The following is a 25,274-nucleotide window of genomic DNA, read 5'->3' as shown; positions in this document are numbered from 1 at the left end:
AAATCAGAGAGGGTCCGACCTGCATTACCACCATTTGTCCACCATCCAGAACTGAAATATCATTGCTGACATGTACACATAAGGAACTGTTTGATATTGAAATTGGGACTCAAAAGAACTGTTGGCCCAGAAAGAAACTCACTACAGACTGATTCATTTGCCTCTCAGCACAACCATTATTGCTTGTCCCATTTTCGGTTCTTATAAGTGTATTTCTAGTATCACATGATCTCACTCATCTAGGGGAAATGATGAACAACATAAACTGATGAACAATAACAGACCCGGAGACAGGGAAGCATCGGTCAGACTGTCAAACCTCAGAGGGAAGGTAGGGGAGGGTGGGGGGAAGGGGGAGAGATCAACCAAAGGACTTGTATGCATGCATATAAGCCTAACCAGTGGTCACAGACAACAGGGGGGTGGGGGCATGTGTGGGGAGGGGTTTGGGATGGGAATGGGGGGTGAGGACAAATATGTGATACCTTAATCAATAAAGAAATTTTTTAAAAAAAGAGTTGAATCAGTAACCTCTTGGTGCATGGGATGACGCTCAACCAATTGAGCCACACTAGCCAGGCTGATGACTGCAGTTTTTAAAATGAACAGGACTGCGTTTTGAACACCAAACCTGAGACCATTTTAATGACCAAGCTGTGGAGTCTGGAATCTGGTCCTGATGGTGAAGGACCCAATATCCAATTGAAGTAGGGAGTTTACAAAACCCAAATGTCAAAGCACGCAAGAGCTCTGCACAAGCACTGCTGCTCTGAGTTGTTCAGAGTCCATGTATTCTAAATTCTCCCATTCGACTACGCCAAGCACAGGGCAGGTCCTTTATGAACCCTGCCCACTGTACTAACTGTTGGGAACTTAGTCCAAGTTCCTCCTTTATCTTCTGCTCACTAGTTACAGGTATTGGGTCCAAGCCCCCCTGCCTGGGGCTGGACCTCCGGTCAGAGAAACAGGTCAATTCTTGGCGGAGGGGCAACCAGAGAAGCCATGAGAATTGACCTGTGTATATATACAGAAGGTATATAAGAATGAGTCTTTATTGCAGAAGCCAGTGGCCACATAGCTATCAGACAAGACAATTCTTTACAGCAAAGTCCATACAGGCAGGCAGCCAGACACTGGCTAACTTTAATCTCTGTACCCACATTTAGTATCTGAGCAGCCACATGCTGCCCAGACTCACCGCCTTACATAGAAGCCATATCAGCTCTCAGCTCTCTCTGAGCTCGGTAGCCTATCCTGCACACATAGGAGCTGCATTCTCTGTGCCTGTCTTCTCTGAGCTCTCTCTAGCTCTGTGCTGCCCAGCTCTATCTGCTCTGTCTAGCCGACTTCTTCACACACAGTCCTTCTGGTCAGTGACCTGTATGTTACTCCAGAGACAAAGAAGGCTAGTGGCCAACAGTGCCATCAATCATTTGGGTTGCAGAAGGGCACAGTGCACCGTGTGTCCTTGCACCCACTCATGGTGTCTTGGCCTGATTACGATTCCCAGGCTCAGAGACTGATAAGGGTTCCCAGGTTCAGGGCAGCCTTGACCAGCTGGTGCCCTCTGAACAGTGTCCCCATACCAGGTCAAAACAGTGGTGAGAAAAGAAAACTAGAACCATTTCCTGTTTATACTCTGAATGGTTTTAAATTCTTCAGAAAACATATTATATATACATAGGTTTGGGGTTATTGCCTAACCCCGTGTCAGGGTCGTGAGTCATTTTCATCTGTATATATACAGCTTTGCCACCAAGACTGAGTTGTGCAAATAGACAACTAGAGGTTGGTTTTTCTAAGTAAACAAAAGCCAGGGAAGGGGGCATGACACCTGATGTCCTACAAATAAGAAAAACGAAGATTCAGAAACTTGGAAGGAAATTCACAGGATGAGGAAGAAGAGGGCAAGGAGCCAGAAAGTGGGGGTGGGGGGGACGGGGGGAGAACATCTTTCCTCAGAGACTTAGAAACTTTAGAGGAAAAATAAGAAATTGCCAGACTCCAACAGTAAGAGACCATTTCATGCAAAAACAACCAAAAAAAGGGGGTGGGGGGACAAGTTGACATTTACTTACTAGAATGAAAAATTAAAATAATTTCCAACTGATCTGGCCATAAAAGGACTTGCTTGGAAACTCTGGAGCACAGAAATTAATAGCATTAATTTCTGATTTCTAAAGAAGAAAATAAAGATGCTTCCTCTTTCCAGTATCTTTGCTACTGCCCTGCTTGTCTTTTTATTTCTTTGTTGTTGTTATTGTTTTGGTCATTCACACCCGAGGACATTTTTTCCATTGATTTTCAGAGTGGGAGGGGGAGAGAGAAACACATTACTGGTTGTCTCCGGCACATGCCCTGACCAGGCTGGTGATCGATTGAGCCTGAAACTAAGGTAGATACGTGCCCTTGACCTGGAATGGAACCCAAGACCTTTCTATGCATAGGCCGACGCTCTAACCACTGAACAGCATAGGCCAGGGCCACTTGGTCTCTCTTAAGACTACTCAGTTCTGCCCTTGTAGTGTAGACAATGCATAAACAAGTGCCTGTGGCTATGTTCAATAAAACATTATTTACCAAAATAGGTGGCAAACAGAGTTAATCCTCAGGCTGTAATTTGCCAACTGCTGTTTAAAACCCCTGTTTACTGCCCCAATACTCTGAAGTATTTCTGCTTCATGTCTGCGACCTTTCGTTACACAAGCTCGTGTACAAATCTCTAAGGGCTATGCCACTGGGAGCCCTGAGGAGACACTCTGGGCCTTCCACTCTCAAATCTGCCCCCCCCCACCCACCCACCCCCACTTACCCACCCCCCACCACCGCCACCCCACTCAAGGCCATGCCCAGTCTGTCAGCACAGCCTCTGAGTCTGTATTATGCTCGGGTAAAGGTGGGGCTCTGGGCCAGGTGGCTTTGAGACCAGTTCTTCCCCTGTGGGTCTGCTAAGTAATAAAACCTGCCTCACGGAGATTTCAAAGTCACAATGGAGATGCAAGGCTGCTTGCTATGTTGGACTCAGGAACAGAATCTGTCACACCTTAATTCTACAGACTATAACCTGCTTTCCTACCCTTCAGAAATCCTTACATCTTCATATTTACATATGTATTTTGGACAAAAAAGAGTCACATGCTAACCTGACAAGCTTAGGGAAGGCCTGTGTAACTCAGAGACCTACAATAACCGCAAAGGATGTTCTGAAATTAAAATTTTTTTAACTAAAAAGCAGTTTATGGTGTGTAGTCATGTCCTAGGCTGGTATCTTCCCTGACAAAGGTCAATCTCTACCTTAACTGAACCTGTCTATTCTCTTTTTGCATCTATGATAACATCTCATTGGAATGTCAAAGTAATTTTCCTTTTTCTGGACCCCTTGAAGCAGAAGCACCACTCTGTGGAGACCACACATCTCCTCATTGTTATGGAGTTAATTGTTGACTGTTAACTATCCTGCACCCACCTAAGTAAAAGAAGTATGTGTTTATCATTTTACTTTTTATCCAATCCCAGAGGTTTCCCTGCTTTGCTTTCTCCCACCTCCCTAATCTATCACCAATGAGCTTCATGTAACCCACTCACGCCTCCTCTTTTGATTGTAATGTATAAGGTGCAAAACTGCCATTCTCCAGATCATTATCTCAATCTGTCGAGATTCTGCTTCCCGGCAATTCTCAACAGTTTGGCTCAAATAAATTCACAAAAAATCTTTACAGGTTTGAATGTTTCTTACATTAACAGTATCTATGTGTAAAGAGAATGAAAAGGGTGAAAAACAAATTGATCATATCATTTACAATGAAAGTGAGGAATGATAATAGGCGTGTGTGTGTGTGTGTGTGTGTGTGTGTGTGTGTGTGTGTGTGTGTGTGTGTAGAGAGAGAGAAACAACACTAATATAGCTGCAAGGGAGGGGGGAGGGAAGGAGAAGGAAGGGAGGGAGGCAAGACAGAGGGAGGGAGGGAGGGAGGGAGAGGAAGGAAGCTAAATTAGGGGAAAATTTTGTTCCATGCTTCACATAGTTCTGTAAATCCCACAGGTCAAGGTTGCAGATTCCTAAAGACAACCTCAGTAGGCAAAAAAATTCTAAGTATATGAGAGTAATTTTCACTTTACATTGAATGTCATAAAAAGCAGTCAATTTTGTCTGATTGGGTCCTTGTTTCCATGTCACAGATCAGCTCTCATGTAATTCCACAGGTATCAACACAGAGAAAGGCCTTTCATGGCACACCTTTCTTAAACAAAAAGAGACCACATTCTTGTTGTTTTAAAGTATTTGTTATTATTGTTTCTGTTTAATCAGCCTTCACTGAATTAAGGACACTGGGGTGAGGATGGTGAGGAAAAGAAGAGGGGCTGGACAGTGGTCAAGGAGAGACAAGTATGAGGGACAGGGCAGTGAGGGGCCCTGGGAGAGTATGCTATGGTCTCCACAGGCCCTGAGCTACTCTGGAGGGACAGCGGGGGTCCAGGCGGGGTCTCTGGTCACTCACTGGACCATGGAAGGTGTGGTCTTCTCCTTGGAGGGGGAGGTTGGCACTGAATTCTCCCCCAGTAGCTTCTTCTAGGATTCTTCCTCACCCTAAAACAGACAGGAAGGAGTCAACTCCTGGAGAGAAAAGGATAGGGCAGAGGCAGCTTCACAGAACTTGAAATCAGGAAAAGGAGAGGAAGGGAAAGGTAACAGAGGAAGGGGTGCTGGACAAAGATCTAGAACACAAGGGAAGGGAAAGTGGGAGAATGAGAGTAAATGAGGGTATGGAGAGGTGAAGGGCCCAGTGATGGGTCACATTCCCCAGATAGCCAAGGGCAAAGCCCAGCCCTATGAAGAGGTTGCAGAAGGTGGAGCATGACCTCTGAGAAGCAATGTTCCCGGCCCCATGTTCCTCTCTGTTCCCAGGGCCTCATCAACAGGGACCACTCTGCCCCAGTGCCTCCCTAACAGCTCACCATGGGCTGAGAGCTCTGGCCACACAAGCTTCGAAGGCCCAGGCTTAGGGAAGCCAAGGATACAATGACCTGTAGGGCACAGACAGCCAGGAGCAAAATACGGATTCCTAGGAACAAGTTCTGGAGATAAGGGAAGAAAAAAAAATTAGAATCAGGAGTCCACTTCTCTGATTCTGCTCTGAGTACCACCTAATTATCTCTTTCCACCAAAGGAATCAGACTCTGCTCAACTAACTATTTCTTCCCACCAAAGCAGATTCCACCCCATTTGCTTGTCTGCCATGTGACCTTACCACCCACTATGAAGAGGTGCAGTCTATTTCTCTACCCCCTACAATGTGGAAGGACCTGTGATTGCTCTGACCAATAAAATACCGTGGAAATTACACTATGCCAATTATAGGTTAACCCTTAACTGGCCTGGCAGCTTCCATTCCTATCTCTTGGAGTGCTCACTGTGAGATGCTCTGAGTTGGAACCTAGTTACCATACTATGAGAAGCCCAAGCCACTGCAGGCTCTCTGCCTGACAGTCCCAGCTGAGCGCCCAGCTGAGTGCCATGGGCGTGCACCAACGTAGATGTCCAGCCCCGTCCAGCCATCAGATGACTTCATCCCCCAAATGACATCTGACTGTGACTTCATGAGAAAACCCAAGTGAGGACTGCCCATCTGAGCCCACTCAACCCACAGACTGTGAGAAGTTGTGATAACCTGTAGATTTAAGCCACTGCATTTGAGAGAGGTGTGCTATGCAGCAGCAGATAACAGGAACACCCACCCACTAGAAAAGACAGATGAGTGGCCCATGACACCCACTCCTGAAAGTCTCCACTTTGCCTCTCATCAGCTTTGATTCAGGAAATATTCATGCCAGGAGGGTCTGAGAAATGACTTCAGCTTAAGCTAAAACCTGAACCAAAGACCTAGGATGAGGTCCAAGCTCAAAGAGCCTACATCTCTGCCCTCCAGTGCCCAGTTCCTTAACAACAAATGTCTATGATGGGTCCCTGGAAGTAAAGACTCCCCGTTCTCACCTTCAGTAACTGCATAGAGATCTTACACTGATCCTCCAGCCAATCTGAGTTTCGGTAGCTTCTCCACCTCCATTTGTAATCAGTGGTTGTGGTGGCAGGGGCTGGGCGATCACACAGGGAGCTGAAGAGGTCGTCACTTTCCCAAGTTATGCTCTTCACACAGAAGACAACGACAGCCACGGCCGTGCCAATGCCAGCCAGGGTGAGCAGGCCTGACACCCAGCCCTAGAAGAGAGAGGTTCAGGATGCAGACTCTCTCTGCTGATGGCAAAGCTGTGGGGTCCTGGCCTCAAACCTGTCTCCTCTTCCCCAGCTTCCTGGCCCAGGAAACCCTTCCCAGCCCTCCAGGAAAAATCTCAGGATAGTGGGACCCAAAGGGGAGAGGAGCAGAAAACCAGAAGGGGGCAGGGGATAAGGTGGGGCAATGGGGACCCGACTCACTGAAAGTATGCTCCGCTGCTTCTCATGGACAATGGTCCCAACTCCTGCTATAATAGCCTGAGAGAAGACACCAGAAAAGGCCTCCTAGTTACTCTCCTGAAGCGATCTCTGACACCACCCTTCCCCCAACAGTTCCCACAACAGCCAGTTTGAAACATGATCCAAAGGATAGGCAAAGACACCTAGCAGATGGACCGGACTCCATACAACTGTCCCACCCTTTCCAACATTGCCTTAACGAGAAAAATGGAGAGTGGGAGGGTTTTGGTCACCCCCTAAGAAGCTTCCTCTTGGCAAAGGGCATTTGGACTCCCGGTCATTGGTCTTTTCCCCAAAACCCTGACTCAGACCCAAAGGAATGTCTATCCTGGCCCATAACCAGTTGCCTCCCACTGAGTTCACAATCACTTCCTTAACTTACCACAGACCCTGCCCAAAATGCGCAGCCTGAGCCACGCAGCTCAGTCCAGGGCCCAAAGTACAGAAACACTCCAAAGGCACAGCTCACAGCCCCCAGCAGTATCTGGGTCACCTGCAAGACAGGGAAAATGTCAGACCCCTTCCAATGAGCCCACATACCCAGAAGCAGCCACCCAGCTCCTAATAGATGCCTTTCCTCTCCTTTTCCTCTGTCCTGACCTCTCTGTAGCTGTGATTCTGGAAGGTTCTGTTCCCTTAACATCCATGAGGCAGCATGTCCTGGTTCTCCCCAATCCCTCTGACATGCCAGGCTTTTGTCCTTCATTTCTTTTTCCTAAATACCATACTTTGTCATCCTACCTGATGGTTTTCCCTTGGGGATTCCATAATCCTGTCTAGGGCTGCAAAGACCCCCTGCAAGAAAGGACTGTGGTTGGCTCACAGATTACAGGGGTCAGCTCCTTCAGGTCCCCTCATCTTTTGCTGCCAAAGGCACAATCACAGACCATGGTTAAGCAAGGAGGTGGTGCAGAGCCATTTCCACCTAGCAGGGAACTAAGTAGTGGGCAGTCTGTGCTCCCCAGCTGCCCACTAGGCTGGCAGAGACCTGTCAGGTCTACACCATAGTCTGATGTCTCCCCCTGACCAATCCTGCCCTCTCTCTTTTTGTTTCATAGGTGGTTGGACCCCAGTAAACCTATGCACACCTAACTCCGACTCATGTCTGCTTCCTGGAGAACCCAATTATCACAGCATCTTGGACATTACCGCCTGCATGCCCTGCCAGCATCTCAGAATTGTCACATCTGAATCCCACACCCCACTCGCACTCCCGATGCCTGCCTCTCCTGACTTCCAGGGCTCCAACCTCCTGGTCACCCACATTCCAAGTCTCAGCATGTTCTTAGATTCCTCTCCTCCCGTGTAATCCAAGCCTATTCACTCCCAAGTCGTGGAGATCCCATCCACAAAGGATTTGGACTGTGCTCTTTCCTCATCATTGCTGCCATGATCACACAGATGCAGACCCTCCACACTTCTTGCCTGGACAGCTCCTGGCTGTGAGGCAGCCTAAAGCCCAGGTTCCTGCTCAGAATCTACCCACAGCCCTTCTGCTATCGAAGCTGATTCAGGATGGGCTCCTCACCTGCCACTCGGGCTCTCAGCCCTGTGGTCTACATTCTCGGTTGAACCATTCTCTTTACTCTGCCAGAACTTGCCCTGTGCACTCTGGCTTCTTTGCTCTGGCCATTCTCTTCTCCTACAGTTCCTTTTCTTCCACTATCTGTCTAAACCCACTTCTTCTCCATTCAAGGTCTAAGTCAGGTGCCAACTCCTGCAGGACATCTCCCTGCCTCCCAAAGACATCACCTGATCTACCTTTAATTCTAAGCATTTCTGTAGTTGCCTGATCCTTTGGTGGGTGCTGAGCACTTGCAAGTTGTATAGCCCCAGGATTCTCTCCCAAAGTGCCTATCACGTGGCCTTATCTGCAGGCCTCAGCCCATAGAGGTTCATTAAAATGAACAGCTTCAGGGATCTGCCCCCAGACCCCAACCCCACCTCTGGCTGGGACTGCCCCGCTGCACCAAAGAAGAGTTCCTTCATTCCTTTTCCATGGAGAAACTTCCAAACCTTCTTTACCCAAACAAGATGGGATACAAATAGGGAGTCCTCATGGGAACTAGACCCATTTCCTTTTTTGCATCCTATTGAAGAAGGAGAATTACTGTCTTCGTCTCCTGGCTTGCCCGCCTCTCCAGCCCACTCTTACCCCTCCTGCCAGTGGCCCATAGTTTATCCTGGGCATGGGAGGGCCAGTGTCCCGAGGGCCAATGAAGAACTCCTTCAGGGAGCCCTCAGCTTTTAGCAGTTGTGTCAAAAACGATTCCTGGTGGATGTGGATGTTGATGTGGGTGGGCTGGGACAGCACAGAGGCCACGTCGACCCCATTCACAGTCACCATGCTTTGGGCCATCCTGCCTGTTGGGGAGAAGATATACAGAAATGAGGTCTGGGAACTGGGTGAGATAATAAGGAATACACTGCATGAAGAAAAGTAGAGAAAACAGCCTACTGTTTTTTTTATCACGATCCCAAGCTCTTCCCAGTGCCAGCATCAATGTCACAGTGACCTTGATCTGGGCTGCAAATGCAAATCATCTCGGGAGCTCTGCACATATTTTCCTGGGCCTCTCCCCAGAATGGCCTAACACAATTTGTCTGGGTCTTGGGTTGGACAAAGAAAGGAATCTGTATTATTTATTTCAGTGAGTTAGTATGTGCAGCTGAGCCTTGACCAACCAGGGTTTGAACTGCGTGGGTCCACCCATATTCAGAATGTATTTTTCAATTAACCCTGTAAATGTATTTTCTCTCCCTTATGATTCTCTTAATAACATTTCCTTTTCTTTAGCTTACTTTATTGTAAGAATAGAGCATATATAATACATGTAGTATACAAAATATTTGTTCATCGACTGCTTCTGTTATTGGTAAGGTTTCTGGTCAATAGTATGCTCTTAGTTAAGTTTTGGGGTGTCAAAAATTATATGTGGATTTTCAATTGCACCAGAGATCAGTGCTCCTACACCCCACATTGTTTGAGAGTCAACTGTGTGTTTAAACATAATAGTTTCATATGGTTAAAAATTTCAAAAGACATGAAAGGGTATACCTCTCTCCCTTCTTTCTCTCACAGCCACCTAGTTGCCTTCCAGATGGCATTTTCCTACAGTGACATTTTTTGCATATAAAAGCATGTAAAAATATTCTTTTCCCACAAAGGGCAGGATACTACACACACTATACTACACAGTGATTTGTTCCCAGAACCAATTCAAAATAATCCTGCATCAGTCTACAAAATGCTTCTTCACTAATTTGTATAGCTGCATAGCATCCCATTGTCTGAATGCATCATAATTTTTTAAGCACTCCCCTATACATAGTCATTTATTTTTTCTCACACACAACATGGAATTGGCAGGTCAATGGGAATGTACATGCAATCCCCATGCAGAAGCAAAGTGAAGAGTGCTCACTGCCCCTACCCATAGCCAGCAGAAGGTGTCAGCAAACTGTTGAATCTTTTTCCACTATATATCAGGAAAATTACATTGCATTGTAGATTTTAATCAGTTTTATCCAATAAAATGCTCCCTTCTAAATGTATATATCAACTACTTTTGACAAATTTGTACATTTATGAAACCACAACTACAATAAAGATATAGAGCATTTCTATGTTGCAAAAGTTCCCTAATGGTCCCCTCTCCAGTCAGCCCCCAACCCTGGCCCCAGGCAACCTCTGAGCTGCTTTCTGTGACTAATCTGTGGTTATCTTGTGATGAGTGAGGTTGGTCATCTCTTCATATGTTTAAGAGCCATTTTCATTCTTCTGTTGTGAGTGCTCCATTCAGACCCTGTTTCCTCTTCAGTTTACTTTTTGTTTTCGTCTGTATAGGAGTTTTATTGCGTGTCCAAAAAAAATTACCATCTGTGACATGAGTTACAAATATTTCTTTACAATCTGTGATTTATTTTTGGACCTTGCTTATATTTTCATGCAATCAAAGTTTTCCATCTTTTTTTTTTGGGGGGTGCATCATACTTATGCAAAAAGAATGTCCCATTTCAAGATGATAAAGGAATTCTTTTTTGTGTGTTTTCTAAGTGGTTTTAGGCTTTCAGTGATGTTGATCCATCAGAACTATTTCTTGTCAGTTGGAAGACATGGGTTGGGTTTCTTTTTTCAGATGGTTAACATCTGAAGGGTATGTTCTGTCTGTGGAATATATCATCTTTCTTCCATCGATTTAAATGCTCCCCTGAGAGCTCACTTTCGGTTTCCACCAGAGGCTGCACTTCCCTGTTTTGCAAGCTGTTCTTCAGAATAAAGTTTCTCCTTTCACCACACCCCTGGTTGAGGACACCTGTTTGCACTGGATTTGTTGCCAATCTTTTTGTTGACAAAATGATGGGCACCCTGTTGCCCCTAACCTGCTGTTGTAATGAACATCTTTGTGCCTGTCCCTGTGTGAACCTGGACTCAAGTTTCTCTGGAATGGATTAGTGAATCATATTCATTTCCGTTTTCTCTATGTCCAGTCTGGATCAATTGCCCACCAATTCATGTAGCTTCTCATTAACATCAAGAAGTCCTTTCTGCTATTTGGGAGACTTCTGTTCAAGATGGTGGTATATGTAAAGGCTGCACTCACCTCCTCCCACGTCCACACCAAAGTTACAACTAACTACAGAACAACCATCATTCAGAACCACTTGAAGTCTACCTGAATGGAAGTCCTATAATAAGAATGTACAGAAGAAGCCACATCGAGACTAGTAGGAGGGGCAGAGACACAGATGGGCTGGTCCCACACCCACATGTGGCAGTTTAAAATCCAGAGGATGCTGGAAGCTAATTCCAGCATGTCATAAATGCAAGAAGTTTAATCAAAAGGTTGATGGAACTTGGGTATTCAGCAGAGCTGAATCTACATATTATTGCCTGTTGGAAATGGCTAAGGGCATTTCCTCACACCTAAAAATTTGCATAGATGATTGCTTGCTGCCAGACAGCTGAGGGCATTTCAATCTACATGTTATTGCCTCCTGCTGGCCAAACACCTGAACAGCCAAAGGCAGTTCCCCTAATCTAACAATGCCTGCTGTATACCCAACTTACCTTTGATATGTATATCTACCTTGCTTTAGGACAATTTGTGTTAATAAAAAGCAAGGGGTCCAGAGAGACAGGAGTACTTGGTTTCTTTAGCTAAGTCTCCTCTGGCTCCCCAAAATGCCTTCCAAATTTGTTTCATCTCTGAACTCTTGATTAATTTACCTCAGCCACTTCTCCAGATTCCTGAACCCTTCTAGATGCTGGATAAGACCTCTGGCAAGAGGGATATCTCAGCCATGGATGTTCCCCCTGAAGAGTGAGGAGTCCCAGCCCCACATCAGGACCCCAATCCCAGAGTTCCAGTGCTGGGAAGAGAAGTCCCCATAACTTCTGGCTGTTAAAACCAGTGGAGATTGAGACTAAGGGAGATGGAGGCTGCTGAAGCCCCATGCAGTTCTTCTTAAAGGGCCTGTGCACAGACTTACTCTGACTCACTCTGAGCTCCAGTGCTGGGGCAGCAGCTCAAAAAGTGAGGGATATACAGGGATGAAGTGAATTATCTGGCTTCAGGACAAGGATTAAAGGGGCATCTTTCTCCCAGACAGAAGTGCTGGCAGAGGCCATTGTTCCTTTACTGAGACCCCCACCCACAGAGCCAGAAAGTGGGTACCATCTCTGAGTCTCCATCAACCTGGTTCATGCTGTTCACCACATCCTGGTGATTCCCTGAGACACCACCCAACTTGAATGACCAAGCATGCCCTGTATCTCTTACTAAGCAAACCCAAGCCTGGCACTAGTGGCAGCCAGCCTTGGTTCATAGCTTAGCCTCTCCCAGGCACCTCCAATCTCAGCAAAGGCAGCAACTACCTGTAGGTCACTTTGTAGCTCATACCAGGTGGCCCTGGGCAGGGCACAGGCAGCCACTGACCTTGCCTGAACCAGAACCCCTCCCAAGAGGCCCCAGAACCAACAAACCTGGTGGCCATCTCAGACCACACTAAAGCACCACACAACCACCTCCACAAATGACACACCAAAAGGCAGGACTTTGCAGGCACCAGAGCCTCACTAAAGTAAATCATGCTCCATGATATCAGCCCCTGCACAACAGCAACTCAGCTGTAGTCACAGCCAATCCTCACAGTCAATCAGCGTGAGTGTCAATCCCTCCCATTGACATGCCAACAGCAATAAAGGCTCAACTACACTAGGAGGGCACACCCAGCCCACACAAGATAATACTCCTGGAGCACTTGGATCAAGTGACCAGGTAGATTACCCCACTAGGCCCCATAGGACACCTATTTCATAAGGCCACTCTACCAACACTGGGAGACATAGCAGCTCTACCTAATACATAGAAACAAACACAGGGAGGCAGTCAATATGAGGACATAAAGAAACATGTTCCAAATGAAAGAACAGGACAAAACTTCAGAAAAATAACTAAACAAAATGGAGACAAGCAAGTTACCAGATACAGAGTTCAAAACACTGTTTACAATGATGTTCAATGAACTTAGTGAGAACTTTAACAAAGGGTTATGAAACATTAAAAAGGAGATAGAAAACATAAAAAAGAATCAGTAAGAAATGAAAGATACAATAATTGTAATGAAGAATATGTTACAGGGAATCAACAGTATATAAGATGAAGCAGAGGATCAAATCAGTGATTTGGAAGACAAGGTATTGGGAAACACCCAATCAGAACAGCAAAAAAAAAAAAAGAATTTTTTAAAATGAGGATAGTTAAAGGGACCTGTGAACAACATCAAGTATAACAACGTTCATATCATAGAGAAACAAGAGAGCAAGGGATTGAGAACATATTTGAAGAAATAATGACAAAAAACTTCCCTAACTTAGCCCTAGCTGGTTTGGCTCAGTGGATAGAGTGTTAGCCTGTGGACTGGAGGGTCCTGGGTTCAATTCTGGTCGGGGCACATGCCTGGGTTGCAGGCTTGATCCCCAATGGGGAGCATGCAGGGGGCAGCCGATCAATGATTCTCTTTCATCATTGATGTTTCGATCTCTCTCTACCTCTCCCTTCCTTTCTGAAATCAATAAAAATATAAAAAAAAAGAAAACTTCCCTAACTTGGTGAAGGAAATAGACATACAAGTCCAGGAAGCAGAGAGTCCCAAATTGGAGAAACCCAAAGAGGCCCACACCAAGACACATCATTAAAATGCCAAAGGTTGAAGACAAAGAGAGAATCTTAAAAGCAGCAAGAGAAAAGCAGTTAATTACATACAAGGGAGCTCCCATAAGACTGTCAATTTCTCAACAGAAACTTTGCAGGCCAGAAGGGATTGGCACAAAATATTCAGTGATGAAAAGAAAGGAATTACAACCAAGATTACTCTTCCAGTAAAGCTAGCATTTAGAATTAAGGAGAGATAAAGGGCTTCCCAGGCAAGAAAAAGCTTCAGGAGTTAATCACCACCAAACCAGTATTACAAGAAATCTTAAAGGAACTTCTTCAAGAAGAAGAAGCAAAAAGATTAAAAAATATGAATAATAAAATGGCAATAACTACATACCTATCAGTAATTACTTAAATGTAAATAGATTAAATGTTCTAATCAAAAGACATAGGGTGGTTGAATGGATAATAAAACAAGACCAATACATATGCTGCCTACAAGAGACTCACTTCAGATTGAAAGACACACACAAACTAAAAGTAAAGGGATGAAAAAAGATTATGTCATGCAAATGGCAATTTTAAAAAGCTGGAGTAGTAATACCTACAAAGTCTATAACAAAGGCTATCACAAGAGACAAAGAAAGATCCAACAATTCCACTTCTGGATATTTACCCAAAGAAACCCAAAACACTAATTTGAAAAGACATATGCATTCCTATGTTCATTGTGGCATTATTTACAATAGTCAAGATATGAAAGCAATCTAAGTGTCCATGGATAGACAAATGGATAAAGAAGAGGTGGTACATATACACAATGGAATATTACTCAGCAATCCTATATAATAAAAGGGTAATATGCTAATTAGATAGGCTGGAAATTGTTCCAGACCTCCTTCCATCCTTCTGGACCAAGCCGGGGCTGCAGACACCCACTGGCCCACCCAAGGCTGAGAGCGAGGGAGGAAGGGAGGTACAGACCCCGGCCCAGGCAGCTGCCTGCCCAAGGCTGCGAAGGAGGGAGGGAGAGACGACCCCCAGTCTACGCAGCCATCTGCCCACCCAAGGCTGCGAGGGAGGGAGGGACGGCCCCAGGCCCAGGCAGCCACCCATGGTTAGGGGCTATCAGGAAGTCAGGCAGAGTGGTTAAGGGCAATCAGGCAGGCAGGCAGATGAGCTGTTAGGAGCCAGGAGTCCCGGACTGCAAGAGGGAGCAGGCCAGGCTGAGGAGACCAGCCCATTTCCCCCCCCCCCCCCCGCCCCGTGCACAAATTTCATGCACCAGGCCTCTAGTAAAAAAAATAATGAAATTTTGCCACCTACAACAACATGGATCAACCTAGAGGGTACTGTGCTAAGTAAAATAAGTCAGAGAGAGAAAAACAAATGCCATATTATATCATGTATATACAGAATCTAAAAAAACAAAATCAATAAACAAACAAAACAGAAACAAACTCACAGATACAGAGAACATTTTGATGGTTGCCAGATGGAAAAGGGGCAGGGGAAATGAGTGAAAAACTGGAAGGGATTAAGATATGCAAATTGCCATCTAAAAAACAGTCGCAGGGATGTAAAGTACATCATAGTGAATAGAGTCAATAATATTGTAATAGCCCGGTAGGCGTGTCTCAGTGGTTAAGGGTCTGCCCATGAACCAGGAGATCACGGTTTGATTCCCAGTTAGGGCACATGCCCAGGTTGCAGGCTCGATCCCCGGGGGCATGCAGGAGGCAGCCGATTGATGTTTCTTTCTCAGTGATGTTTCTATAATCAATTAAAAAATGTTTAAGGTGAAATTTTAAAATAATAATCCTATTATAATAACTGCATATGGTGTCAGATGGATACTAGACCTATTGGGGTGATCATTTCATAAATTATATAAATGTCTAATCACTATGTTATAAACCTAATACAATATTATATGTCAACTGTAGTTGAAAAATAAAAATTATTTTTTTAAATAAATCTTTATTCAGATTATTACAATTATTTCTCCTTTTTCCCCCCATAGCTCCCCTCCACCCATTTCCCACCCCACCTTCTGCCCTTACCTCCCCCCCACTGTCCTCATCCATAGGTGTATGATTTTTGTCCATTCTCTTCATGAACCCCCCATACCCCTTTCCCCCTGAGAATTATCAGTCCACTCCCTTTCTATGCCCCTGATTCTATTATATTCACCAGATTATTCTGTTCCTCAGGTTTTTAATTCACTTGATTTTTAGGTTCACTTGTTGATAGATATGTATTTGTTGTTCATAATTTTTCTCTTTACTTTTTTCTTCTTCCTCTTCTTTAAGAATACCTTTCAGCATTTCATATAATACTGGTTTGGTGGTGATGAACTCCTTCAGCTTTTTCTTATCTGTGAAGCTCTTTATCTGCCCTTCAATTCTGAATGATAGCTTTGCTGGGTAGAGTAATCTTGGTTGTAGGTTCTTGCTATTCATCACATTGAAAATTTCTTGCCACTCCCGTCTGGCCTGCATAGTTTCTGTTGAGAAGTCAGCTGACAGTCGTATGGGTGCTCCCTTGTAGGTAATTAACTGTTTTTCTCTTGCTGCTTTTAATATTCTCTCTTTGTCTTTTGCTCTTGGCATTTTAATGATGATGTGTCTTGGTGTGGTCCTCTTTGGATTCCTTTTGTTTGGGGTTCTGTGGGCTTCCTAGACTTGTAAGTCTATTTCTTTCACCAGGTGGGGGAAGTTTTCGGTCATTATTTCTTCAAATAGGTTTTCAGTATCTTGCTCTCTCTCTTCTTCTGGCACCCCCATAATTCTGATGTTGGTATGCTTGAAGTTGTCCCAGAGTCTTCTTACATTATCTTCAACTTTTTGGATTTTTTTTTTTGCTTTTTGCTTTTTCGGTTGAGTGTTTTTTGCTTCTTTGTATTTCAATTCTTTGACTTGATTCTTGTGTTCCTCTATTCTGTTTCTGGGTCTCTGTATAATATTTTTTATTTCAGTCAGTGTATGTTTAATTTCTAGTTGGTCCTTTTTCATATCTTCGAGGGTCTCGTTATATTTATCGGCCTTTTCTAGGATATTCTTAAAAAGTCTTATAACCGTGGTTTTGAATTCTATATCCAGTCGTTTGTTTTCCTCCATTTCTTTCGTTTGTGATCTGATTCTTTGACCCCGCATTTTCACTGATTCCCTGAGTTGGTAAGGTAGATATTTGTGCTAGGTTTCCAATATGGCCCAGTGGGTCTGCTTCCCCAGTTAACCTGAGGTGGACACTCTTGGTGCACCCCTTTGTGGACTGTGTGTACAGCCTTGTTGTAATTAAGTCTTTATTGTTGTTGGTATCACTGGGAAGAATTGACCTCCGGGCCAGTTGGCTGTAAGGATCAGCTGTGTCTATGCTGGGAGAAGTTCGGTGCTGGAGACAGCCTTATAGGATTAGACTTGCTAAATTGCAATAGCCTCTGTGCACATCTTGGATGGGGTGGAGTCTCAGTCTTGGCTTCCTGTCAGCCTTGCCCTTGCGCGCATGTGCGCTTTCAGTCCTCCGCCTTCCCCGGCTCCTGAGTCTCCGCCCGAGAGTCCAGACTCCCCCCACAAGAGCGTGGGTCCCCAGCGGCTCGCCTGGAACTGGGGTTCACTGCAGTCAGAACTGGGGCTCAGTGCAGTCAGGATCCTCTGACTCCCTTCCACTAGGGAAAGCCTGTGGCAACCTCCGCAGCCTTTGTGCGCACTGGCCCGGGTGCGCCTTCAGACTTCTGCCTTTCCCAGCTCGAGTCTCCTCCGCCTTCCCCGGCTCCCGAGTCTCCTCCCGAGAGTCCAGACTCCCCCCGTAAGAGCGTGGGTCCCCAGGGGTTCGCCCGGAACTGGGGTTCAGTGAAGTCAGAACTGGGGTTCAGTGCGGTCAGAGGCTTCCTTCCCCCTTCCGCCAGAGAAAGTCAGCCAGGCTCTCAGCCGCCCTTCCTCTCTGCGCGCACAAAGCCCCTTTGCCGTACCTCCAATTCTCTGTGAGTTTTTCTCTTTCCTTCTAGTTGTAGAATTTTCACTCAGCCAGCTTTCCTGTGGTTCTGGATGGTGTCCGTTCTGTCTTTTAGTTGTAGTTTTGAAATTGTTGTGCGAGGCAGCAGTTTAGGTGTTTACCTATGCCGCCATCTTGGTTTCTCCTCATAAAAATTATTTTAAAAAATAAAATAAAATGCTCCCTGAACAAAAAGGAAATTGTCATAGGAATTCAGGTTTATTCTAATCTTGATATTCTACCCATTGGTGTGTCTGATGAGTCATGCACCATGGCCAAAATTTTAATTATGACCATTGAGTTTAATATTTAGTTGAGCTATTTCACAACAACCCCCCCCCAATATTATTTTTTTCCACAGCCATTTTTGCTAGATTACTTCTCCATATGCACATTAGAATCAACTTGCCTAGTTCCAAAAGAAATCCTCTGTGGGTGATTCTAGCAGACATCCTACTTAAGTATCACTGTTTCTATCATAATATTATTCAACAGCAGCAACCACAGCAATCCTAAAGTCTTCCCATTTGTATCTATGTGCTTTTGAGAGCAGGTCCACTCTCGCCTACCTGGCCTCCTTTAAAGTATAAAGTACAGGTGGTTGACAATTCTGCAGACACACAAGGAGCTTCCAACTTTTTCACAGACGCACGCAAGGAAGTCCAGCTCGGATTCCAACAACTTCCCTGCAGGCCCGGGTGTCAGCATCATGTCGCAGCCTTGAATATGCCTCAGCTCCAGCTCCCTCTGAGCCCCCTGGGTACCCCATCCCATGCCAACTCCTAGATCAGCCTAGCCCCCTGCTCTTCCTCCAAACCAGGTCAGCCCCATGAAGATTCCCCACCCACACCACCCTGTCTCCAGGCTATGGGCTCTTCCCTGCTGCCAGGATCCCCTGGAGCTGGGGAGAGGGGACCAGGATCTGCTGGAGCAGGGGAGAAAGGACCAGGATCCCCTGGAGCGGGGGAGAAAGGACCAGGCCACATCCTGGGCCCTCCACTTTGGGCTCCACTCTGGAGGAATCTTTCACCACCCAACCACCTGAGCCTCAGCCACCCCACCCAGAATAAAGGCTTGAGGCACTGGCACATGCCAGGCACAGCCCCCCTCCCTCCCAGCCAATCCTATGGGAACCAGGAATGGGGAGAGAATGGCATCCTGTGAAACAGAATGGGGTTTTAGAGATTGGTCTGGGGGACTCAGAGAGACAGAGATCCTGCAGTGAGGGGCCACCCTGCTCACCTGCTGTCCCCTGGGAGTTGGCACCCCACAGAGCAGGGCTGGGAGAGGCTGGCCTGGAATTGAGGACCTGCTTTCTAGTGGGAGGGAGAAGAGCTGACTGAAGGGGGAGAGGAGGTAGGGTCTGACCTTCAGCGTCACAACTTCCCAGAAAACAGCTGGGGCAGGGGCCCTTCTTGGGGGGTTCTGTCTTAAGCAGATAATCAGGTGGCTAGAGACGGCAGAGTACACACAGACACACACACACACACACACACACAAACACACTCACACTCATACCTACTCAGACTGCGCACACACACTGGGGCGAACACATCCACAGCACAGGCAAAGCCTGGCTCCTGGTGATCCACTCAACCACGGAAAACCCCAGAGGGGCCCCTTTGTCCCAGCTGGATGCCAGGAAACCACTTGCTAAAGCCCAACCATCCCCTTTCTGCCGCTCCTTCCTGCCACTCCTTTCTGCGCTCCGCTGGATCACCTTCCTCTCCCTCAGCCTGGTCTCAGTGCTCAGCTCCTCCCGGCCTTCCTGCTCCACTAGCCTCCAATTCCTGGGGAGCTTAGGTGAGGCAACCCCAGCCCCAGACCTTTCCCACAGATCTGCTCACAGAGCCCCTCTCCAGGGGAACTCATCCTGCTGCGCCTCACAGCCTCTGCAGCCTCACCCCTCAGAACTTGCTGGGAGGGAGGGAAAGAACAACAATGACATAGAGAATGTGACTCCAGGAAGGTGGCAAGAGTGGATGCCACCTGCGTCCCTGTTTGATGCCAAGTCAGTCTGCCCTTTTAACTCCACCTTCACCCACAATGCAGTCCTTCCCGGGGGTGGAGGAGCTTCACCAGGCCCCAAACGGCTGGCTGAGTGGCCACTGGTGGAGAGGGAGGTCTTGAGGGGCTGAAGGGTGTCCCCAGGCCCAGCTACAGCAACAGAAGCTCAACAGGAAGCAAGGACTGGGGTTCTGTCCTGCAGCCTGAAGGCCTGGGAAAAGGCTGAGATAGGAGTCTGAGCGGGGGCTATGATGGCGCCAAGGGAGCAGATAGGGGAGAGGTGAGAGAGGCAGGCACTGATTGGTCCAGACCCTGAGGCCGTGGAGGAAGACAGGGGGACAGAGCAGATCTTAAATGAAGGGGGAGGTTCCAGGGGCTGCCCTGCCACAACACCCCTCACCCCTGGAGAGGGGCCTAGGAAGGCTGTTCCGGGACCGGGGGCCTCCACCAGTCCCCAACTCCAGTGGAATCTGTGAAAACCTGCCAACTTTTCCTCCAGCCAGATGTCCACGACCATGGGGACAGCAGAAGGGGGTGAGGTGGCCCCTGGGGCCCCCAAGCCCACCCACATCGACGTGCACATCCACCAGGAGCCTGCGCTGAACCTGAGCTGCCTGCTGTGGCCTTCTGCCCCCAACACCACCCCCTGGACCCCAGGACACAGACGGCTGCTCGTGGCCTCCTGGGTGAGCAAGGCTGCTGTGGGGGGTGGGGCGGGCGGGGAGGACCCAGGCCCCTTTATCAAGAAAGGAGAGAAGCCCTCTCTCGGCACACTCACTCTCTGCAGCCTCAATCTGAATAGGACATCGAGTCTGTTGTATCTAATGCCTAGAAACTCATTCCCCTGCTCTGTTTCTAGCTTTCTTCATCACTAACTGGCCTTCCCAGTGAAAACTGTAGGTAGGGTACACTGTGGGCTAGAGAGCTGACCACTGAAAGTCCCAGCCTGTGGAACCCTGAGCCCAGCCTCTCCCCTGGGCCAGACGCAGCATGGTCGGCACCCTCCCTCTGTCTCCTGTCCCTCCCTCACCTCTCTTTCTCTACCTTCCTCTCTTTCTTTTGTATGGGGTTCTCACAGTGAATACCTGGAGCAGCAGGTCCTTAAAGCTTCTCTGAGATTTGGGGGCCAGGTTCTCAAGCTCTTCATCTTTCAGGTGGTGCAGATCGTGCTGGGGCTGATGAGTGGGGTCCTGGGAGGACTTGGCTGCATCGCATTCTATGACAATTACCCGTATTCCATGGCCAGATGGGTCGCAGGCATCTGGACAGGGGTTGTGGTGAGTGGGGCCAGAGGATGGTGGGCAGGTCGGTGGACCTGTCAGAAGGGACTGCCCAACATCATCAATACCGCCACAATCAATGTGGTATTGTGGAATGTTGGCAACCCAAAAGACCCTAAGTTCTCGAGGCCGATCCCCTGTTTCTACAGATGAGAAAAGAACCAATCCGGCCAGCATGGCTCAGTGTTTGAGTGTTGACCTTTGAATCAGGAGGTCGTGGTTTGATTCCTAATCCAAGCAAATGCCCAGGTTGCAGGCTTGATCCCCTGTGTGGGACTTTCAGGAGGCAGCCAATCAATGACTCTCTCATCATTGATGTTTCTATCTCTCTCTCTCTCCCACTTCCTTCCTCTCTGAAATCAATAATTTTAAAAAATTTTCTTTTAAAGAGCCCAGAAAAGTAATAGCATAAGTCAGCTCTCCCGGATCCCTGCCGAGGGCGTCCCCCACCAAGCTGGCTGCCTCTCCCCACTTTCAACAGCAAATATAAACTAAGGATCTAGGCCCCAGCTAATCTCCAGACACTTGCATAGAGATGGGGAGGCATCCTGTGCTGCAGGGTGTAGGCCCACAAAGAAGGGGCACCTCTTAGTCCTTTCACACTGCCCTCTGCAGGTTCTGCACCACGGGGACCATGTGGGTGTCATTGAAGGACAACGGCTAATGTCAACAGATGGGAGGGGGTGCGATCTGCAGTGGCAGCTTGGTGGGCAGGTCATGGTGGGATTGAAGCCCTTTGGCAAACTCATGTACACTCACAAAGTAACAGCAAAACGAATTTATTGAAAGAGGGGCCAAAGTCATCATCTATGCACCGGATGGACCATACTTCCTGTTCTGTGAACTCAGGAGCAGAGCAATGTGGGGACAGGCGCCAACCTGAGGCAGGGCAGACTCATCCTGAACTGAGAGCTTCTCCAACAGCCCAGGTCTTCCACATGAACTTGCAGAAAGCACTGGTGTGGCTTAAAGAGAAAGGCTTTGGAGAAAGAAGAGAGGGTTCACACCTGACTTGACCACTAGCACCTTTAATGTCACTAAAACAGAGGGTCCCACAGCCTGAGGAGTCTCCAGACTTCCACACCCTCACTGCTACCTTCCCGCACAAGCTTAACTCAAAACTCCCAGCCCACATATGTTCTGGGGCAAGGCCAGCTCTACCTGTGAAAGTTACCGAAGGACAGAGACACAGGCAGCTAGAAGGGCTTATGTGTCCCATCTTTCCACAGGCTGTGCTGGCTGGAGTCATATGCTTCATTTACGAGAAATGGGGTGGCACCTGCTGTGTGAGTTCGGGGAAGGGCAGAAGCTGGAGGCCACCCCAAATCTCCCGCCCACCCCGTTGAGCCCCTCTCCCCCTCCCCATTGGTCTCCAAGGGAGACTGAATCAAGAGGTCTCCCTGTCTCCTCTTCATCCCAGGCCCTGCTGAGGACCCTGCTCGCCCTGGCAGCTTTCGCCACAGCCATTGCAGCCGTCTACACTGGAGCTTATTATTTCCAGGAATTAAGCTATGAATTCCAACAGGGATTGTGTACTAGGCCCCCCTCCTGGGAGCCTACCCTCCCCCCCTGGGAGCCTACCCTCCCCACCAGCACTCCTGAAGAAGCCAACAGGAGGCACCTGTGCCTGTCCTACCTGCGCCTGGTCAAGGTAGGTGGGAAAGGGAGAGGAGCAGCGCAGACAGTGGGCAACAAGAAGACTGTCCATCCAAAACAGTGTCACCTCTTCTGCACCAAGCTTGACTACTGTCACCACAGATGATGGTGTTGAACAAACAGAAACAGTTCCTGCGGTTGTGGATATCACAGCCAAGTGGGAACACAAACACTGAAACAACAATAAGTGAATCAATATCGCCAGTGTGTGCGGTGCTGCAAAGGCATGAATGCATCTTTTCCCTGGGTCTTGTCAAGTTCGGGGCAGTTGGGGAACCAAATCATAGCCCAGGCCTGTCCCTGTTCAGATGAGGATGCTGAGGCTCAAGGAGAGGGACCTCTGGGTGTTCTTGTACACTAGACCTGTTGACCCCACCGCACATAGCACTACTTCCTCAGTCCCCTCCAGCCCCCTACAGACTTGGGATGACAGGGTGGAGGGTATCTGTGTGTCGGTGATGAGGCTGGAGACAGATCACAGATGGCAACGGTCATTCTGGTGCCTGCAGCTTTGCTCCTCTGTTCTCAGGCCCTGTCCATTGGCCTTAAGGCCATGCTGTTGAGTATCTGGGTTCTGCTGCTTCTGACTTCTCTGACCCCCATGTTTCTGTACTGCTGGAGAAGACTCCAACCCAAGGAGGTGAGTCCCTAACATATGTGTCTGTGTGTTTGGGGCAGGAAGCTATGCAGCTAGGAGATAGAATAGAAAGTGGATGGCTGGGCAAGAGAAAAGGCCCCATGACAGTGAGTCCCAAGAACATCGTACCTGTCTTTCTACCCCAGTGGTGGCCCAGCCCAGAAAGCCACTGTCCCTTACCACGTGGCCCCAGGAAGCCAGGGAAGTCCATATCCATGGTGGGACTTTGGGGCTCTTTGCATTTGGTACCATGAGGATAAGGATGGATCTGGTTGGCTCCAGAACTAAGCTGCCTTTGAGGAGAGAATTTGTGCTTCCTCTCCCCCTCTGGGTTGACTCTCCTCCTCCTCCTCCTCTTCCTCTTCCTCTTCCTCCCTTAGAAAAAAGACCAGAAGCCACTGATGGGAGTAAGTAAAATCTAGCCCTGCCTCTCCTGAGTACTCATGCCTAGAGCTCCTTCTGCACCCATGTCCCTGCATCTGAATCCTGGAATAAGAACCAGACCAAGGAAATGAGACCCTCCAGTGGCCCTAGTTGTCCTGCCCCACAGCCACGGCCACAGCCACAGCCCTGCTCCACCAACCCTCAGGGTGCCTCTTTCCCATTTCTTGCACACCTCCACCATCCTGCCCCACTTCATGTTCCCTCTTGAGCAGTGATGAAAATAAACTCTTACGTTGTTGCTCCCAGCTTCTCGCTTAGTTATTCCAATGAATTTCCCTTGGTTGGGGAGGCAATAGAGAATGAGCCAAGAGCAAACCCATTCCCAGCGTCTAGGGTTGCTGGCCCACTGTATTTTTATAAACTTCATCCATGCACTATTTACAAGAAACATGTCTAAAACAAGGATACATAAAGATTGAGAGTAAGAGGATGGAAAACATTTATAACAAATAAATTGGTACAACTCTGTTAAAATCAGATGGTAAGGCAAAAAAGCATTCCTAGAGATAAAGTGGTCAGTCTTGCCGGCATTCTCTCCTTCCTTCTCCCAATTCATTCCTTCCCTCCTGGGACCAGGACCCCCATCTCTCCTGCTGGAGAAGCCAGATTATAGCCAGAAGGATAAGTCAGAGCCATGGTGCAAGAGGAAGACCCAAGGAGCCTGGCCTTCTATAGCACAACAGAACATGCCCATGTTTGGCTTACCTTTGAATAACTTTATATGAGGTAAAGTAATTCCTTGCTGATTTTTTAAAAAGAAAAAGTTTTTCTTTTTAAACCATTTACAATAGCAAAAAAACAATAGGGATAAAGTTAGCTAGGACTAAATCTAGACAGTCAAGTCATTAATAAAACCATAAGACATTATTGGAAAATATTTATGAATATCTAAATAAATGGAAATATATGCACCTGTCTAGGAAGGGAAGACTCAGTTTTGTAAAGACGTCATCACCCTCCAAATTTATACCTAATTTCAATGTGATTCCAATCAAAATCTCAGCAGAGTTTTCTTAGTACCTTATTAGCCAATTCTCACATTGATACAAATCAAAAGACCAAGAACAGCAACATTCAGTTTGTTCTCTATATCCATGAATCTGTTTTTGTTTGTTTGTTTTGTTCTTTAGATTTCACATATAAGTGAAATTATATGGTATTTGTCTTTCTCTGTTTGACTTATTTCACTTAGCATAATACCCTCTAGATCCAGACAAGCTGTGCAAATGGTAAGATTTCATTCTTTTTAAAGCAAAGTAATATTCCATTGTATATAGTGCTACCTCTTCTTTATCCAATCATCTACTGATGGGCATTTGGGTTGCTTAAAAAACTTGGCTATCATATATAATAAAGAGATAATACGCAAATTGACCATCACACCCTTGCACAAGATGGCCACCCCCATGTGGTCACAAGATGGCTGCCCCCATGTGGTCACAAGATGGCTGCCCCCATGTGGTCATAAGATGGCCACCACAAGATGGCCAGCAGGGGAGGGAAGTTGTGGGCAATCAGGCCAGCAGGGGAGGGCAGTTAGGGGTGACCAGGCCTTCAGGGGAGGGCAGTTGGGGACGACTGGGCTGGCAAGGAAGGGCAGTTGGGGGCGACCTGCCTCAGAGGAG

General features: G+C 47.3%; 2 protein-coding genes across 9 annotated transcripts; one reads left to right on the top strand and one right to left on the bottom strand.

Moving 5' to 3' along the window:
• Window positions 1–4,275: 4,275 nt before the first annotated feature.
• On the bottom strand, window positions 4,276–19,003 carry TMEM176B (transmembrane protein 176B). Of its 3 annotated transcripts, XM_080666437.1 has the most exons (8): window positions 18,868–19,003; window positions 18,195–18,311; window positions 8,628–8,836; window positions 6,855–6,965; window positions 6,434–6,490; window positions 5,993–6,217; window positions 4,957–5,076; window positions 4,276–4,588 (listed from the first exon to the last, which is right to left on the bottom strand). In XM_080666437.1, exons 3-8 carry the CDS (start codon window positions 8,829–8,831, stop codon window positions 4,571–4,573), a joined length of 735 nt encoding a protein of 244 aa, XP_080522563.1. In that variant the 5' UTR covers window positions 8,832–8,836; window positions 18,195–18,311; window positions 18,868–19,003; the 3' UTR covers window positions 4,276–4,570. The 3 variants fall into 3 exon arrangements, with proteins under 3 accessions (XP_080522563.1, XP_080522562.1, XP_080522564.1); XM_080666436.1 differs by lacking the exon at window positions 18,195–18,311 and having other exon boundaries at window positions 18,868–18,959; XM_080666438.1 differs by lacking the exon at window positions 18,195–18,311 and having other exon boundaries at window positions 4,430–4,588; window positions 4,957–5,025; window positions 18,868–18,959.
• A 311-nt stretch (window positions 19,004–19,314) lies between these two features.
• On the top strand, window positions 19,315–23,894 carry TMEM176A (transmembrane protein 176A). 6 transcript variants are annotated; one of them, XM_080664965.1, is made up of 7 exons: window positions 19,315–19,428; window positions 20,132–20,318; window positions 20,787–20,909; window positions 22,142–22,198; window positions 22,333–22,563; window positions 23,098–23,208; window positions 23,586–23,894. In XM_080664965.1, the coding sequence occupies exons 2-7, from the start codon at window positions 20,136–20,138 to the stop codon at window positions 23,625–23,627; spliced, it is 747 nt and encodes a 248-aa protein (XP_080521091.1). In that variant the 5' UTR covers window positions 19,315–19,428; window positions 20,132–20,135; the 3' UTR covers window positions 23,628–23,894. The 6 variants fall into 6 exon arrangements, with proteins under 6 accessions (XP_080521091.1, XP_080521094.1, XP_080521095.1 ...); XM_080664966.1 differs by having other exon boundaries at window positions 19,320–19,428; window positions 20,136–20,318; XM_080664964.1 differs by lacking the exon at window positions 19,315–19,428 and adding an exon at window positions 19,782–19,912.
• Window positions 23,895–25,274: the final 1,380 nt, after the last annotated feature.

Source organism: Plecotus auritus (assembly GCF_963455305.1).
Source record: "Plecotus auritus genome assembly, chromosome: 4".
In the NCBI taxonomy this organism is placed as follows: Eukaryota; Metazoa; Chordata; class Mammalia; order Chiroptera; family Vespertilionidae; genus Plecotus; species Plecotus auritus.
This window is presented reverse-complemented; position numbering and strand designations above follow the sequence as displayed.

Bases quoted from the DNA above. Each gene is read 5' to 3' on its own strand.
- TMEM176B (XM_080666437.1), bottom strand. From the start codon at position 8,831: ATGGCCCAAAGCATGGTGACTGTGAATGGGGTCGACGTGGCCTCTGTG. The intron at 6,491-6,854 runs GTAAGTTAAGGA...GTCTTCTCTCAG, and splicing joins CATTTTGGGCAGGGTCTGTG to GCTATTATAGCAGGAGTTGG. The intron at 6,218-6,433 runs GTGAGTCGGGTC...TCTCTCTTCTAG, and splicing joins AGCAGCGGAGCATACTTTCA to GGCTGGGTGTCAGGCCTGCT.
- TMEM176A (XM_080664964.1), top strand. From the start codon at position 19,881: ATGATGGCGCCAAGGGAGCAGATAGGGGAGAG. The intron at 20,910-22,141 runs GTGAGTGGGGCC...ATCTTTCCACAG, and splicing joins GCATCTGGACAGGGGTTGTG to GCTGTGCTGGCTGGAGTCAT. The intron at 22,199-22,332 runs GTGAGTTCGGGG...TCTTCATCCCAG, and splicing joins AATGGGGTGGCACCTGCTGT to GCCCTGCTGAGGACCCTGCT.